Source organism: Neodiprion fabricii, chromosome 2 (assembly GCF_021155785.1).
Source record: "Neodiprion fabricii isolate iyNeoFabr1 chromosome 2, iyNeoFabr1.1, whole genome shotgun sequence".
Classification (NCBI taxonomy): domain Eukaryota; kingdom Metazoa; phylum Arthropoda; class Insecta; order Hymenoptera; family Diprionidae; genus Neodiprion; species Neodiprion fabricii.
Window position 1 is genome coordinate 36,870,113 of NC_060240.1, and position 17,252 is coordinate 36,887,364.

The 17,252-nt window shown below is 41.5% G+C and overlaps 2 protein-coding genes and 1 long non-coding RNA gene across 6 annotated transcripts in view; 2 read left to right on the plus strand and 1 right to left on the minus strand.

Moving 5' to 3' along the window:
• LOC124176594 (neo-calmodulin-like) overlaps positions 1-17,252 on the minus strand; it is a 100,442-nt gene that overhangs the window by 25,869 nt on the left and 57,321 nt on the right. For 2 of the 4 annotated variants that reach the window (XM_046558089.1, XM_046558090.1), the window contains exon 3: positions 13,441-13,482. The exons of the other annotated variants lie outside the window; for them this stretch is intronic. In XM_046558089.1, the coding sequence (XP_046414045.1) occupies positions 13,441-13,482 (42 nt within the window). The remainder of the gene's footprint in view (positions 1-13,440; positions 13,483-17,252) is intronic. 4 annotated transcript variants of the gene reach the window in all.
• LOC124176596 (troponin C-like) lies at positions 2,086-6,532 on the plus strand. Its single transcript, XM_046558096.1, has 5 exons — positions 2,086-2,497; positions 3,479-3,497; positions 3,818-3,961; positions 5,081-5,329; positions 6,331-6,532. The coding sequence occupies exons 1-5, from the start codon at positions 2,495-2,497 to the stop codon at positions 6,357-6,359; spliced, it is 444 nt and encodes a 147-aa protein (XP_046414052.1). The 5' UTR covers positions 2,086-2,494; the 3' UTR covers positions 6,360-6,532.
• LOC124176597 overlaps positions 8,812-17,252 on the plus strand; it is a 70,366-nt gene continuing 61,925 nt past the window's right edge. The window contains exon 1 of the long non-coding RNA XR_006869422.1: positions 8,812-9,192. This is a non-coding gene — a long non-coding RNA (uncharacterized LOC124176597). The remainder of the gene's footprint in view (positions 9,193-17,252) is intronic.

A 17,252-nucleotide genomic window follows, 5' to 3' on the forward strand; every position in this document is an offset into this window, starting at 1 on the left:
TGAAAAATGAAAATGGAAAATTGTAAGTGCATTTTAAATTTTTGTGGTTATTTGATTATATTGTTGTTTAACAAAATTTTAACAAAAAAAAAAAAACCGTGCAATTTGATGGGATTGCTTTGTATTACGAACTACAGAGCTGTAGGTTTTTTTGATTTTTTTTAATGAAGAATACGTATTTTTAACTATGAAGACAAATAATAATGAAAAAAAAAAATATTGTAAGTGTAAACTGACGCGAGCTGCATAAATTCTTAAACACTCGAACACTCGAGCAGCATCATTCCGGATAGGCGTCGGATTTCCACTCATCGCATTCCATCGTGCCGGAGGCTTATGTGCTACACGTTAACGAGTAACGGCCGGAGAACTTCGACGTGATGTGACCTAAAAATATCTGAGATTTGCCAGCAGTGATGGTAATAAAAATAATAATGATAATAATGACGACACGGTGCGAGATTACGACTTTTTCCTCTTTACCGATATTACAATTACGTGTTACATAACCAACTTAAGTTCCTCACTCGCGTTAAACAATAATTTTCCTAACCGATTTCTTATAATGACGTCATTTTTCTCACCCGATCGTACGAAAGCTTCGTGAATTATAACACCACTTCTAATTTTCGCACGAAGCAAATTATCTGACGTAATACTATTTCTATTTGATTTAACGTCGAGCCATCTGTTGAAAAATGGCGAGTAATTATACGTGGATGTATAAGTGGTGAGTCGGTCTGTACAAGCTATACATATAACGCCAGACTGTTTTCTGCAAGCTCGAGCCGCCGTTCGAAAAGATAGCTCGAAAGCCAGCTTGACATCGGGAACCAATTTGTTTTGACGTTTGGGTAATCCGTTTGTTGCCAGATTTTCTAAGCTGTTATTAATTGGTCAAGATTCTTCGCGTCTCGAGCGTTGACAGATAACGTCTTTTACATTGAATTATCTAAATGTTGGTAGTTTTATTTCAATCTATTTTCCCGTCAATACAGCTGCAGAACCTCCGATGTCGTTATACGTCAGGCAATGAACGCATTCATTTGATCCTCGTTAACTCGATACGACGTGTAAAAAAAAGTTTCATATTCAACGAGAAAGCTGAAGGGGCTGGAGACGATCTCATTTCCGAACCCCATTTGGCACTAGGGAACGTTGATTATACGTAATACTAAAAGCGAATTACCTCCAAAAGGTGAAAAGATCTAATCGCTAATATATCGACTCAGGTCGTGTTAGAATTTACCGGGAAATTGAAAAAATGTGTAAATGTATTATATACGTATAGTATATTTACACCGAGTTTTTTTATCGGCGTAACTCCGTGTTCCGAAGAATTTGTCCTGCGGATTTCTTTATACAGGCGATATTTGTTGACACGTTTAGGAATTAGGTACGTGTTTCTTGAATAATGCACGAGCAAAGATTCCCGAAGCTGACGAGGTGAAAGCTCGGGGCAAAATTTAAATTTGCAAAAGTTTCTTCGATGAAGAAAAAATAAAACAACTTACGGAATTTTTATTCACCGAAGAGAGTGATCGAGATGTTGAGAAAACAAGCAAAGTGTCTCATTACACGTTTCTCTGATACCGAAACTGAAAATCAATGATCCAGATAATTCTTCTCTACACCGATCCGGTTATCCGGCAGGGAAGAAGAATTTGCAAAGCAGCTGCTGTAGCGTAAACTTCTGCAGTGGTTATAATATCCCAGAAAAAGTGAGAGAGGGAGAAAGAGACAAAGACAAAGAGAAAGAGAGAGACAGAGAGAGTTTTGCAAAATCGGCGATATTAAATTTCTGGTAAGTACGAAAAAAGAATGCAGACGAGGGATGGAAACGAAGACTATAAAAAAGGATCCCAAGCCGTGATAAAAGAATCAGAAATATCCGGCGCGCAAAGCGAGCCCTTGGAAAGCAGCAATATCACAGTCTGGAATGTTTGGAAATAGCCTCATCTCTCTCTCTCTCTCTCTCTCTCTCTCCACGCCTCTCCTCGCTCCACTCCCTCCTCCCCCTCCCCTCACCCACCCCCGCGGCCGCCAACTCGGATCTAGAAGCGGCCGAGAACCATCCACACGACGGCATCAGCGGGAACGAATTGGATCCGGCGTGCTTTCGAACAGGCCGCAAGCTCCGAGCTTGCGGCTCGACTGTTACACCCACGCCACTCAAAAACCGCTATATTCCGAAACCGCGGGACGCATTATAATTATACAGCATCGGACGCGTTTTCGGTGCGCCCCGGCTCTCGGTTTTCACCCTCTTCGTCAGCCACGAGACACGTTACGATTGGCTGAAATTTTCACGCCGGGAGGCAGCATTATAGCCGAGTGTCCGCGGCTTCACTTCGCATCGCGCTGCACGTTTTTGGTACGTTCCTCACTTTGCCTCCGAGATCTTATAAAAGTACGAGCTACACCCGGCGCACACGCTAGTGTCAAGCCACTCTTTATCTCGTCGCAAAGTCTTCCAACTCACGCCGGACCAATCATGGTTTGTCTAGATATATTTCACTCCATTTATTAGTCCAACGGTTGTCAGTTGTCCCAGCCTCGCGTTACCCGACAATTTGTGCCCTTTTTGTTTGTGCTCCCTAATTGGACTGTCAACCTCGCGGGAATGCAATCGGAGTGCCCAGGGCGTATCATTGTTTCAACAAAGCGCATTTGATAATCCAATAGTTTTTCATCGTTAGGATGTAAGTGGCTAATGTTCATCGGCGTGACAAGGAAAGTGATTTCTCACTCGTTCGCAGCTTTCGTTCCATTTGAAAATTATCTCGGGTTAAGAGCAATGATCTTCATACCGTTGTGGAAATTATGTGTAAATCGAAGCCAATGTTTGTCTCGAGTTTTCAGAAAATGGAATCGGTTATATCAGAGAATTGATGAACTCTTTGGTTGCGAGTCATAATTACCAGGATCACTTTGTCCAAATCAGCGAGAATAGTTGAAACGTTTCGTTCGTACAATTGCAGAAAAGAGTGGAGGCGTCGCTTCGGCGAAAATTTAAATCATCTCGATTTTGAACCTACGAATATTGAGGAGAAACGCCAATATCTTGTCCCCGTTTCTAAGCACACATATCATTGTCACATGGCAATTTCCTTTGATGTTCGAACGGCGTCTCGTTTATGCTTACAGTCTCGTAAAGTGGTGCGATCCGTTTTATCCTATTTTCGAACAACTATTTTTGTGCGACATTTGTTACACCGTAGTGCATCTCAATTTTTTCCCCTCTTCTTTTTTCTTTTTCCTCGTTCAGCGGGAACAGAATTCAGATTTGGAATTGAAATATGTATCAGGCGCCTTTTCTCGTTACATTGTTCATCATATTAAATGTGGCAAATCACATTGATCCAGCGGAAATATGCTTTGTAGTAAATCGTACGAATAATCGCGGCCAATTATGTTGATGACCAGAAAAAAAAAATTTTACTCACCGACTAATCTAATCTGTTCTCATTTTTTTCAGGATGAGGAACAAGTTCAAAGTAAGTACCTTAGAAATTAGCCGAAATAATGAAGATGAAACGATGAAATCGGAGTGCTACGTGAAATCTGACTGCAATATCATTTCATTCCTGGTTGGCTGTTCACTATACTCTCAGAGTATGTGTAACGCATAAACACGGAGTGAGGTCGATTCATATTTAAAAATAAATTCCCCGTTTTTTCATCGCGCAGTACGTATCGACTAACCATATGTGGCGAAACGAAAGGGAATGAAATAACAGCAGCATTCGCAGTTCCATCGATTACCTTGTCGCGTTCCTGATCTGTATAAGTGCATGGATTATTTTTATCTTCGCAGTGCTCAGGAGAGCTTTCTCCATGTTCGATTCGACCAAGGCGGGTAAAATCGAAAAGGAGAAGGTCAGGACGATCCTGAACACCCTGGGACACACCTTCGACGACCAAGAATTGGAGGTTCTATTGGAACAGGAGGACGAAGACGGTACGTTCTCAGTCTCATTCCGCTATTCCACATGGCGTTGATAAAATATCAGCTCTCGCGTAAAAATTTACCGTCGGTTCGTTTCCGGTGTAATTATTCCCCGCATAACCCGCGGTGAAAATTTCATCATTCGCGTTGCGTGGGCGCCGGAAAATACGAGGTATTATATACGTAATATCTACCCGTAATCCGAACGAAGATAAAAGTCTCTAATCAACGCAAATATGATCTGTAAAAAACCGCTACGCCGAGTCGTGAATAATCGAAAATAAAAACGCGCATTACAGAGAGAATACTTGAGTCGTACTTCACGGTTATATTGCTCAATTATGCATCTCACCTATTATGCAGAGAAAAGCGCCCTACAGCCGGGTTAAAGAATATGCAGAAAAGCCGGGCCGGATGCATTGTGTTCGTGAATAGAAACGTGCATTCGCAAATACATAAGTCGCTCGCAGTATGTAAGAGTCTTTTGTACAATCGCCGACGGGCACTTTCACGGGTGTGAGTACGCGGGGCTTAGCTACCTATGGAAATCTAGTCTTTGATCGTTTCTGGTATGGAAAGAAGAGAGGAAAAGAAATAACAACGCCGGATAAAAGGGGAAAAACGTCCGTGACAAAGGGGAGCAAATTGTACTTCTGCGATGTTGCCTCTCTGCACAGCACGAGGGTGAAATTTTCTTTGAAATCCACCGAATGTTTCGGAGGAAATTGCGGGGTGATAGCGGCGGTTAATTGACTTATCTAAAATAACATTACCGAAATGGAGAATCAACGTTTGGCCGAAATTCGCGTGATTAACAGAGAGCGTCAAGTGGCGGAGTGTAACGCGATTTTGGGATGCGTGGAAATCGCCTTGCCCAGGCTTGAGGGGACAATAGCCTGGAACCAATAAAGTCCGTCCCTTGATTCGGCGGCGTATCTGGTTCTCATTGGCATGCAGATCACGTACTGTGATCGTTGTCAACACCGCATGGCCACCTCTTGGTCAATGGATCCGGGCTCAAACAGTGCGCACTCAATTCCGCCGTTCGCCGACGAACCGCGACTCGGTGATAATGGGCGAAATCCATGCGATCAAGCGATTCCTGGCTGATGGATCGCGATTTTTCCGCAGGTAGCGGACACCTCAACTTCGACTCCTTTTACCGCGTCGCGAGCCACTTCCAGGAGGAAGACGACGAGGCTCTCCAGAAGGAATTGAAGGAGGCCTTCCGGCTCTACGACAAAGAGGGAAACGGGTACATACCAACCAGCTCTCTGCGCGAGATCCTCGCCGCTCTCGATGACCAAATCACCCCCGATCAGATGGACGGCATGATCGCTGAAATCGACACCGACGGCTCGGGAACCGTAGATTTTGACGGTGAGTGAAAAATCAGTTGTGAAAAGACTTAATTGGATTCCCGAAAACTACTTAATTCGCAAGGTTATTGCAAGAAATACGTTTGTGCACACGCTGTACGTTGCTTTCAATTGCGTCTCACTTCAAGGCTAGAACACACAGCGGCTCTGAAATCGCAATTAATTGCGAAAATGGGCCGCGTGGTTCCGTATTTCCAGTGAACGACGTCACGAAGTGGATCCAGGCGATCTCGATCGCCGTCAAATCGAATCGAATCAAATCAAATCGAGTCCTCGGACTCTCCCTCGAAAGTCCTTGGACCATAAATCGGGTCAACAAGTCGAAGGTGCATCCGTCCAGTCGAGAGCAGTGGACGAATCTCTCAGTTTCCTGCAGTCGCACCGCACAAGCTGCGAGTATAATCATATCTTCCTCGAAAATTTAATTACACCGGCGAGCTGAAGCTGAGAGCTTGGGCACGGCGAATTAATGTTTTGATTACATATACGGGATTAGCGGGCCTTCCCTGTCTCTTCGATGCAGCGGGAGAAATTCCGCAAAGATTTAATTACGGTTGCTTTGTGTCGTGGATATCATTCCATGATCGCGCGGCCTCTGCAGGAGTGGATTACGGAGCCCGGCGTGCAGGGTATCTTAATATCAACCCTCGGGGCTCTTTCAAAAGCTACAGGATGACCTATTTCCTCCTTCCCCCTTTACCCGAGGAGGTAATCTTCCGGCGATCCCTGCAATATGTGCATCCTGAGCCGTCGGCTTCGCGCATAGAATTGTTGAACCCACTTCAAAAGGCTCTTTCAAAAATCAGCGAGCTCCGCGTCGGTGATATTTGTTGGAAGGATCGCCGCTGCACTCGACCTGGCGTCTGTGAAAATTCCGAAAACTTGTATTCGCATTGATAAATTCGGAAGCAATCGGCGTCCGATGAAATTTTTTGTAATCTCAAGTATCTCTTGGTTTTTTTTTAGCGATTACTTCATACGTCGCTTTCATTTTTGTTACAGAATTCATGGAGATGATGACCGGCGATTAATCGCGCTGATTCGGAGTATCTAGAATTAACCGAATTACCTAAAGACCGTTTTTCCGAAGTATCCGCAATATCATCTGCTATACGCTACGTCGAACCTGAACAGCGATTCGCGTATTTTAAATACTGTGTAAATTTCAATTATACTGCATTGTATAAATCGTTTTCTAAACGTTCTACGTGTCATTGATTTTCTACGATAACGAAAGTCACGCTTGTGCGGTTTAAATATTTCTCATTCCCCGCTAAGCTGTGAGACTTAAAGCTCCGACGGTGCAATGAGGCGAATCGAAAATCGAGGAACGAACCGCACTTGAGAAGCGTTTCAATTTTCACGAGAATCTTTCCACGTCGCTAAACCTGGGACGAAATTCCCCTCATCTAGAATTTTCGGCTTGCAGCAATCAATCACCTCGAAACGGGCCGCATGAAAGCTCGAGTGCCATAAAGCGATCCGAATACGCCTAGATCGAAACATACGCGTCTCTGCCAATAAGGCATGCTCTTTTCACCATTTTTTTCTTCTTTCTTTCATCGATTCGCCAATCGGCCCGCCGACTCTTTTAACCGACACCCTTCCTCCCGCATTCACGCGTTTATCCGGCTCACTGAATCGCCTCGCGTGTTCCCAGCGATCCTTTGAACTCAACGCGCTACTCGCATTGAGCGTTTTTCACGTCATACCGATCGACGATATGACCAGCAATTCACTATTCATATGAGCACTCGATTGGCAACGATTGCAGATCCGAAGCCAACGCCACTAGGCGAAATGGAAATCATTTATTGCAAGGAGATGTGGAAATACGAGCCCGAAAGCTGGCTCATCGGTTCGTTCCAATTACAATGAACTCACAATCAATACCAGCCAGTCGGCACGCGTTGTTTAATTGCGTTTTAACTGTTTCGATGCAAATGAGCAGGTCCCAATTAATACAAACCCAAATATTGTCACAGAGGTAAAGTGTATATACATATACATGTGATTAAACGAAAGACAATTTTAGTTCGTCAAATTGATTACACACGAGGAGCTTTCAGCGATGCGTGGATGCACGCCTGCACGAATACATTTCCCGATAACAACAAATCTGCTCACAATCGTCAACGAGGAACCCGCATCGACGACCAAATGGGAAATTGTTCCAAATAAAAATCAACCGTAACGAACATAATGACATTTCATTATTCACAGGATACCTGAATTCAAACTCATCCGAATCCGTTATAATTCCAATTAATTCGCCGAACGAATTTAGCTAAAAACGATAAGTGGCGTGAATTATTTGCGAGAGCAAAATCAGCATGCCGATTGATCGCGTTTAAATATTCGTCACTCTGATATCACGTGGCGGCTTTGCCCAGGATGCGGGAGCAGGAGACCTTGAAGGGTGTGAAAGGTTCAGCGTGTAGGGCGTCGCACGTCTCGCCCAAGGGGTGATAGCTAATGTCCCATCTCCTCGACACTCGGTTTCACATGAATCAACCGCCTAAGGTAATCACAATGTGTGTTGATATAGAACTGGGAAATTATACCCTTGAAGACGCCCAGCCGACAATAAGGTTCGCGTAAACGATCGATAAACGATGAAGATACGATGTGCGCATCGAAGCAGGTGCTGACTGCGTTTTATTATTCGATTTTCGAATCGGCCATGGTGAAGATGAACCCTTGGACAAACTTCTGAAGTACGTATAATTAAGGGGCGAGTTAACGTAGTTAGAGTTATGTTAGGAATTCGGAGGTTCTGCGGAAATATTGTTATTAATCTTGGAGAATTCATACGACTGTGTTTATTGTTCGGAAAATTCTACCGAGTTCAGTTTCTTTCCGAAGAAGTGATGAGAAAGGTTCAATGCTCCCTGTTTTCAATTTCACATGCAGTTGACCCGATCCGATCACCTGCTAAATCGCCGATAAAGGGCGGTCCGCTTTTTACCTTTCCATCCTTGAACGACAGTCGATAGAGCGGAAGATACGGTGGAAAGTGTGAGGGGTTGCAGCCAGACGATGAATCGGAGACTTTTACCTCGGACAAGCGAACCGCGTGAGAAATTGAGATAACAATCTCAAGTTTATTCGGTGGTAAATTAATCGGTGCGAACGTCAGATGTCTAATCACCGTTTTAAGTGGCACTTAGGTGACGTGCTTGCGGGCGATTCTCCTTCTCTCAAGACACACTTTTGTGGGGTGCAATTTGTATCGCCGTAAGCCTCGCTAAACATCACGATTTTCTAGATCTCTCGCCTGTATATCCGAACTTTGTTCTACGATGAAATTTGAACATCAAGAGAATCCGCGAGAACGTGGTTGGAAAAATCCTGTCGAAGAGAATAAAAAATTGAAAATAACGACAAACTTTGTCGGCCATAAAATAATAACGAAGACTCAATCAGGGTGACGGCATTTGCTTCATTAGTCCAGCTGTATCGAACAGCTCTAAATACGGTTGACCTTCAACGACAACAATCTCGGTACTAGGACTTGCGAGTGTTTATATCGAGTAAGTATACCAAATAATCTTCGGACGCTGTGATGTTTTGAAAGTTATCAGTCAGAGCCGAGCGCTCGTATCGTCAGGGTCTCAATTTGTCGATCGGCTCTTACCCGGAATGAGGTAATTTCGCAGCGAGGCGTGTTGCCCCTGATTTATACAAACTGATCCCTCTCCGGCGGAATCGCGAAAAGACTTTGTGACTCGTGACGCGATGAGTTTGTGCTACGATCCGGAAGGATATTGTCTGCCTAATTCTACGAGCTTGCGGGAAGGTGACGGCTTAACTTGCCGAGAAAAATACTTTGCCCCGCCAACGAAAGACGTCCTGCGTTTCAAGGTACATGTAAACTCCGTTATATTACATGCGAAATTCCTCTCAATGAATTTCTGCACTAAATTATTTTTACACCAAATTGCTAACCGCTTATCGAATTGAATTCAACTCAACTTTGATACTGACGATGAACGGATGAATTCGAGTACACGAAATTTGGACGAGAGATGCGTTTTTGGCATTAAGAAAATCACGAATCAATATACGTAATTGCTCTGAAATTATCGATAGTCTGAAATTTGATGGCTGAACATTTTCCTTTAAGCTAATTGTAAGGAAGCATGCGTAGGTGCTTTAATAAAAATGAACTTGCCGACCGACTAGAGCTCGAAGCTTTTCATCCTTTCTTCTGTCGTAGTTTTCGTTTCCAAACATTTTTGTTCATTCGATAATGAATTGGCGCGAACGAGACTAGACATAAAGACTAACCGTGTACGATACCGTACAACCACTCACTGTCAGCTATCTTATGAAAAAATAATAAACACTGTCTACAAGTCTTGCAAACTAAATTCTTCCCGAGGAGATCGTGTGCCTCTGAGGTTGTAGAAAGTTGTTTGTCTGACTGAAACTGTTACACATACATGGCAGATCATGTGAGCTATGAACAATTGCATACTGATATCAGGAGGGCAAAGTTCTGATACACACGGTATATATATATATATATATATATATATATAACCCATGTGAATATAGCGCCGCGATACCTTGTCGTGCAAATTTGCAATAAATTGTTAACTTCAGTCTGTGCGTGACTCTCATGTATATGTATGTATGCACCTATAATATCATTGTACACTATGCTGCATACGTCGGGCAAACGCGTTAGGTACTCGACACGTGTATAACAACGGCTTATATAATATGACGTGAAGTATGAAGTCAGAAGAATATTTTCCATATTCTTGAAAAATGTCCGTTTTGATAAAAACCAGGATTCTACGGGAATTGGTGCTGTCGAATTTGTAACACAATTTTAAGTATCCTTATTGATTTTTACAAAAAATTCAACGCGGCAATTCAGAAATATTTAAAAAAAAAATAAGCACATATATTAGCAAAAGTAGTCCGAGATGAATTTAGGATAAATATCTCTACGAGTGGTAAGTTTATCTCGAATCGTAGAATTTTCTGGAGACTAGAGTGTCTCAGAACTAGAATGAATTGTAAAAAATTGAACGAACCATCGATTCTGCGAAACTAATTAACTATAATTATTTTAATCCGTCATTTGAATGGATTTTTTTTTCTATTAGTTTACTTATATCCTTGGGACGAACGGTTACAAAATTATCCTAATCCAACCTGACATTACTGCTTAACAATTTCGAGTGAAATCGAGCTTCTTCCGAGTTAGTTTTTTTACTGTGTATTCCATTATTGAAACTTATACGACCAAGCCATGTATGGGGAATTGCGTAAAGTTTGCTCTGAGTATCGATCGAGTGCATCGCGAGGCGTTTGCTTCCCGTCGCTTTCATACCCGGGGGTTGTTTGCACTTTGAAAAATCAAAGAGCTGCTTCGAAAGATCGAGGAGCCACTCAGTTTCCTCAATTTTCTATTCCTCCGGCGGTTCTTTCCCTTTGACGGGGCGAGTGCGCCCCGGGCTTTCACCTTTTCACCCCCGCTTTCACACCGCATTATCCCCCCGGTTCAGCCGAGTAATTGCACCCCCGCGTTTGATGAACACCGCAGATTCCCACGCGACAGGATTGACCGGACGTGATTGATTCTCGCCGCCGTAGCTGCTGATGCATCAACATCATCGCGCGATTTTTTCCCATTTCAACAGTTCAGTCGTACATTTGTCTCTTCCAGATCTCACGGATTACCTGAAATCGGTTTTTACTGCGATTGCGAAATGGTGTGTCTAGCATTTTCAATTTCACCTGTCCGCAAGGTCTTCAATTTTTCTGTTATTCTCTCATCGCTGAAGCTCGGAATAAATCCTTTATTTTTCAAATACCTTTACTTCGATCCTCGAGCTCTGCACTCGCTATGGCATAAAAATACAGAATCAGTCATACACGAACAATCCTAAGAGAAGCGCAATTTTTTTAATGTATTCGCACAGTTTGAAACAAGCATAAAATACCGTCTTCAACAATATTTCAAACGCACGTCAATTTCGAACAATCTTGTTCGTCATTTTCCATTCGACTGTTTTACGGGACGTTTAAACGATCGTGAAGCCCAGATCCCACCTCGATTCGCGACGCGAGTGCATGAGTGGCGGTTTAATATACCTGTGAAGAAAATTCCGTAGGGAGTGTTTGTCGCGAACACGGAGCAGAATGGCAAGACTGGTGAAATTAATGTGCCAACAAGCTTAGTTGCGCGACTGTAAGTGGCATATGAGAGGGTGGAAGTCCAAGTAGTCTCGAAGTCGTGAGAATGAACGTGCGACGAATGAATAGGACAACGAAGTGGAGCTTTTCGCGAGGAACGAAAAAGCTCGAGGTGTCAAAATCCCACGCATCATCACGGGATGCACCGCGCGTACGCGACATACATACAACGGGGTGAACGCAACGTCTCTACGAAATGAAAAGGTACGTTATTCGAAAGAGTTGGTAGATGCCTTTAACGTACAACTGCATGTACCTACTGCCGATTGTTTCTCGAGCAACTAGGTCAGCTGGGAAAGAGCCGGTGAGGTCGAGAAGAATTGAGCTAAAAGCTTTTTCTTTCTCGTTTTTCCGTCCATTGTTTTTTCCCTTACTCTTCTCGTATTCTTACGTTTTTTCTTCGCCGCTTGTTTTACCTTTTTTATTCACTCTGTCGCGCAACGACTCGCGACTCGACGGAGGCAAGTCAAGTATGGAGAAAAATATACTCTTGAAAGGCGGTTTAATTGGCGCTGTCTTTTACTTTTCCTCAAACTTGTTATACTGGCCTTATGCCAAAGATAGGATGAACGGGGAAATTTGTGCCGCCGCCGCTCTTATTCAGTCTTGAAATTTTCAGAATAGTACGAGTTCAAAACGTGCCTCGAACATGATCTTTATTGAAATTTCCGACCGGTTATGTGTTTGATGTACTTACGTGATGGGCATCGAAATTTCCACGAACTGTGTGGGTAATAAAAAAGAAGGTTAGGTGTGCATGTACAGATGATTCATCATGCCATTGCATAACAATCGGTATTCACAATCAGTAGCGAGAAAATGTTTGTCAGTCGTTCGTGTTGCTATTTTATTACTTACGGGGTATTCCAGACCGTTTCGATCATCCGTTTTTTTACAGCAATGTTTTTAATTCCGTCTCGGTGGCCATATTTCGTATTCCCAGCGCTATTCAAATAAAATACACGTCGTTTCGTTAAAATTTATGAGCGAGATATTATATATTCACTAAAATCCTGTAGCGAGATAATTATTATATATTTACATATGATTGTTTCAATTTCTTTTTTATCGAAAGGAGGTGACAAAAGTGGAAATAAATAAAATACATAAGATGGCAAATTGTTACAGTAAATTTTTATTTGTCGACGAGTATAGGAAAAAAACAAAAATCAAAATCGAAACGGTGTAGAACGCACCTTCAATATCTAAATAGATTTTCATATTATGGCATGCATTATTCGAGGAAACTTGTATTTGAAAGATTAACTCATGCACGAATAACTCGATCGTGTAAAGATTATTATGAAATAGAGCAATTAATTGAAGTAAAAGGAAACAATATTCCAGACGACAATATTTAAAACTGATGCATACGTGCATTAAATACATGTGGCTTTTACGTATGTATATATCGAAGATACGGTTTCGTGTGCATAAGTGTGGACTTGAGAAACGCTCCGATTTCTCGAATTTCGCAAGATGATTCGCGACGTGTCATTTAGTTTCAATGCTTGTAAAACCCTCGACAGGTGAAACAAATTGTATCTCTCTATCCGATATTAATAAATATATAAGATTGATAAATTTGATATAATTTTGACGATTATGTTGAAATTCAACGACAATACAACTACAGAAAAAATCGATTTTGTCAAATTTTTATAAGTTTCAACGCCGACAGATCTTTCATATATGTGTCATGTTTGCTGCAGTGTGTGAGCTACGTCAATAATAGTAATAAATTGTAAATATATTTGCAGAAATGCAATTTCTATTTCTAGGTCTAGCTATATATGTCGAACTATGTGTATAACATTATTTCTATATCTGACTAAGTTGCTATAGGTCTATGTCTAGTTCTAGCTATATCTGGATTATTTCAACTTGATTTTTATGTACCTGACTCAGGCTTCTAAAGCTACTTGTACTGGCGCTGCGAGCCTGTGAACACAAGTATATTCGGTCACTAATCAGCACCGATCACTTTATATTCATTTTAAATAACAGTTTAATAGCGAGAAAGATCGTCTGTAAAAGTACCTACATAGGCGTACGGTACAGATTTTCGTGTATAACTGTGTGGGACACTCACTTTGTCAACTCGGTCAGCTATCGTCTCTGTCTTCTTTGTTTCCAGTAAACTTTGATAAGCAAAATTGATTTTTAATCAGTTATTACTGCATTGCATTTCATACTTTGACTGAATTCCTTGTCCGTAATTTGCTGAATGTCTGTTTTCAAACAAATGTAAATTGAAATGTTAGTTCAATTTATAGTCGGTTTCAGAGGATGACTTTACAGGTTGGTTAAATTTGAATGTTCCATATTGGATGTAAAGAAAAACCACTAGAGTCACTACCAATCGGTACATAGATAATAAAGAATTATTGCATAGACTATGATTAACATGTATAAATTGTTCCAAAGTCGTTGCAATATTATTATTTGACTAACAATTGTACCAGCAAGAAGTGAAATCTCATCGATCGCGTTCGGCTGTAATTACAATTGAGAGGTGGGGGGAAATTGGAGCCTGAAGTCGTCTCCACAGAAAATATTCGATTACGTGAAGCGGGCATTTGAATCGCCGATTCGTGACTGCGTAATTAACATTTTTCTCACTATCAGTGACTGCAGAAATTTAAGGAGAAAGCGCTACTTGAAAGCCGCCCCGAGAGCAACTCGTCACTTTTCGTTACAAGGAAAAACCAATGGCTCCGATTATCCACGCCTGCAGTACGCGTGACTCAAGGCCCTGAAATTTAGTCCAATTACAGTAGCCGAAAAAAGATTAACGCACGTTATACAATCGGGCGGCCTCGAAATTTTCTCATCGAGCTAACCAGATCCGGAATTTCTCATACCTGCGGTACCGTGCACACAAAATTACGCCGTAGAGTGTGGAAAAAAAATCAGCGTGAGTTGCGCGTTTTCCCCAACCAAGCAAGCGTCGCTGGTAAAATTCATCCAATTTAAGCCTCACCGTCAATCACGCCGGAACAAATACCGTTTTAGTTGGAGCTTAGCGCCTATCGGTTTGCGTAATTTGCCGCGTCATTGATTTATCCTCCTTCTTTCCTTATTTCTCGGCGAAAACCTTGTCGGAGATTTTTCTCAAACAATTTTTATCAAAAATTCGCGAAATTTTTATCGCCGAAATTCCTCCGACGGGGTAAATTATTTTAAAATTCAATCGCCTAGGATACAATGATCGACAAATTATTTGCGGTGTATTAACTATTTCACTCTTCATACTCGAGGGTGCGAGATTTCGTGATAATACTGTAAATGACGGAGGAGGAGCTTTTAGGTCAAGAATCAAAATCTACACGATCGAATTTCTTTGCGTTAATTAAAAGACTCGATTTCAGTTCAGTTTACTTGAGATGTTTAGTTTCTTACGATCTTCGCTGATACGTAGATCTCCTTTAAACTCAAACAAGATTTCTGTTCTTCATTTTCTCTTTGCTCAGTGTTTCTTCTACTTTTATTCCCAAGAAAATCTCCGAGAATGCATGATAGGTACACACCTATAAAATCTTGTCTCAGGCTAACGACTGTTTGTGCTCAAATTGAACGCCCTATTCTCCCAGCAAACTCTGCCAGCTTTAAATACATATACATATAAAAATCCTACGCTGACTTCGCGATATTTGTTTCTACGCATATACGTATATCATTCCCAATTTGAATAACCGCGTATCAACCCACACGTATAGTGCAGATGTAATTACCGATTCCATTTGGCGAATGAGTTTTACATTTTTGCTTTTTTTTTTGCCTATTTTGTTTCATTCTTTTTACTCTGTCTCTTGTTAACAAATGCTACAATATGATATATAATTGTACATTCGTAATTCGAAGATATTATTATTTTGTTGCCGCAGGGACGATTTCTTTTTTGTCAGGCAGTGAGAAATCGTACGCGTTATCTAGGTCGGGGGGAATTAGCAACAGAAAAGTAAATTTGTGTATGTCTATGCCGGAGCAAAGCTTCGTGCAAGGCGTGAAAGATTCTCTCCGCCAATCGTAGGTGAGGCTTGATGGCTGAGGAAGTTTCCGGCGCGTCAACCCGTGTCAAACCCTCATCAAGGGCCGCCACTCCTCATTCTATCATTGGTTTGGCCTAAGAAACTGCCAAAAAACGTTGGACTTTTGATACACTCTACAGGCGCCGAGCTGCATCGTTTGGTAGTTGATATAAACTGATTTAACTTTTGCTGGTTACTAGGGTGAAACTAGTTCAAAAAATCAATTGATATAATTGTAGGAAATTTTTTGGCGGAGAAATTAACACTCGGAAAAAATCCGAAATTGTAGCATTAAACGATTTTTGTTACGTCCAGAATGAAAAAAAGAAATGGTTTGCTTTACTAGGCCGCTTGAATTTTGAACCGTGTTTTTATCCAACAAAATTTCATTTCTGCAACTTCATATTTAAAGTCTAAACATGATTAGGTATAACATTAACTGAAAATGAAAAGATATTTGTGCAGTAAATATGAAGCTCGATAATTGCATAAGCAGTATTTTTCACCCTTCTCTTTCTCTGACCTTTGCGACAAAATCATGGCCCGGAATTTTGCCAATATCGCGATCCACGCTTCGTCCACTTCTCGTAAGTTTGTTTGTTTGTTTTTTTGCGATTTCTTCATCTTCCTATCGCAAATAATGACAAAAGGTTGTTTCTCAACTATGAGGCGTAAAAGTTGCCAACACGTAATACTTCGTAGTGTAAAGGTCTCGGTAAAGGTACTGCAGAAGTGCGCGATGATTTGATATCGATTTCCTATAATGCTTATTCGACTTTGCAGCGTCTCCGGTTTCACGATTTGTGGTAACGATGTAATATAACTGGCTGGAGAGCGGTTAATTTCTCTTATTCGTAATAGTTCGCTGCAATTTCACACAAAGATTTCGGACTTTCGGATTCCTTTATACACGTCGCAGAGATAAATTCACATTTAGAGAACAAGCTGTGATTAGAAGTTATTCGTTCTTCGTTTTTCGTTTTTATATAATTACAGCGCGTGAATTTCAAAATTTTTCGGTAGATAATGAAAAACTACGCCGATTTGACTAGCGTACGCGGCATCCGTGTCGGTTGAGTTTATACCGTGACTTGCTGCACTGTAACGCAAATCCGATGCAGCCCTGATATTCGCTGATCCTCATTCGTTATCCATTGTCACCGGCTTCCGACGGAGTCTAGCTTATGTAACCGGGGCAAACAAATGCCACCCAACTTCCTCCCCAGTTTGCATCGCACGCGATAAACTCGAGATACCCGAAGCAGTTCTGCCCTCGGTATAAATGGGCCACTCCGTAGTCCGTAGACTCTCTCTCTCTCTCTCTCTCTCTCAAGTTTCGAGGAAGTGATATTAATGAGAAGTCGTAATTAAAATGCTGGCCTACTTGGGTAATTAAACGAAAGTTGACAAAGAAGTTTGGTTTTTTTCGTTTCGTGAAATTCTCTGGCTTAGAAGACTCTACGCAGCCCCCTCAATCGAAATCAATTTTAACATAATACTCGTGAATGTTTACATTAACAAGACCCGTTTTAATTATAATATAATATAATATAATCATTTGAACTAGAGGGATAAAAGATTCACGACGAAATAAATATCTGCCCTATTTTCGCGATTTTATTACATATTACAATATTACATTATCACCGACGAATATGCTATTACACGTCATGCATCCTT

Coding starts and splice junctions, on each gene's coding strand:
- LOC124176596 (XM_046558096.1), top strand. Junction 3,962..5,080: donor GGAACAGGAGGACGAAGACG/GTACGTTCTCAG, acceptor ATTTTTCCGCAG/GTAGCGGACACCTCAACTTC. Junction 5,330..6,330: donor GGGAACCGTAGATTTTGACG/GTGAGTGAAAAA, acceptor TTTTTGTTACAG/AATTCATGGAGATGATGACC.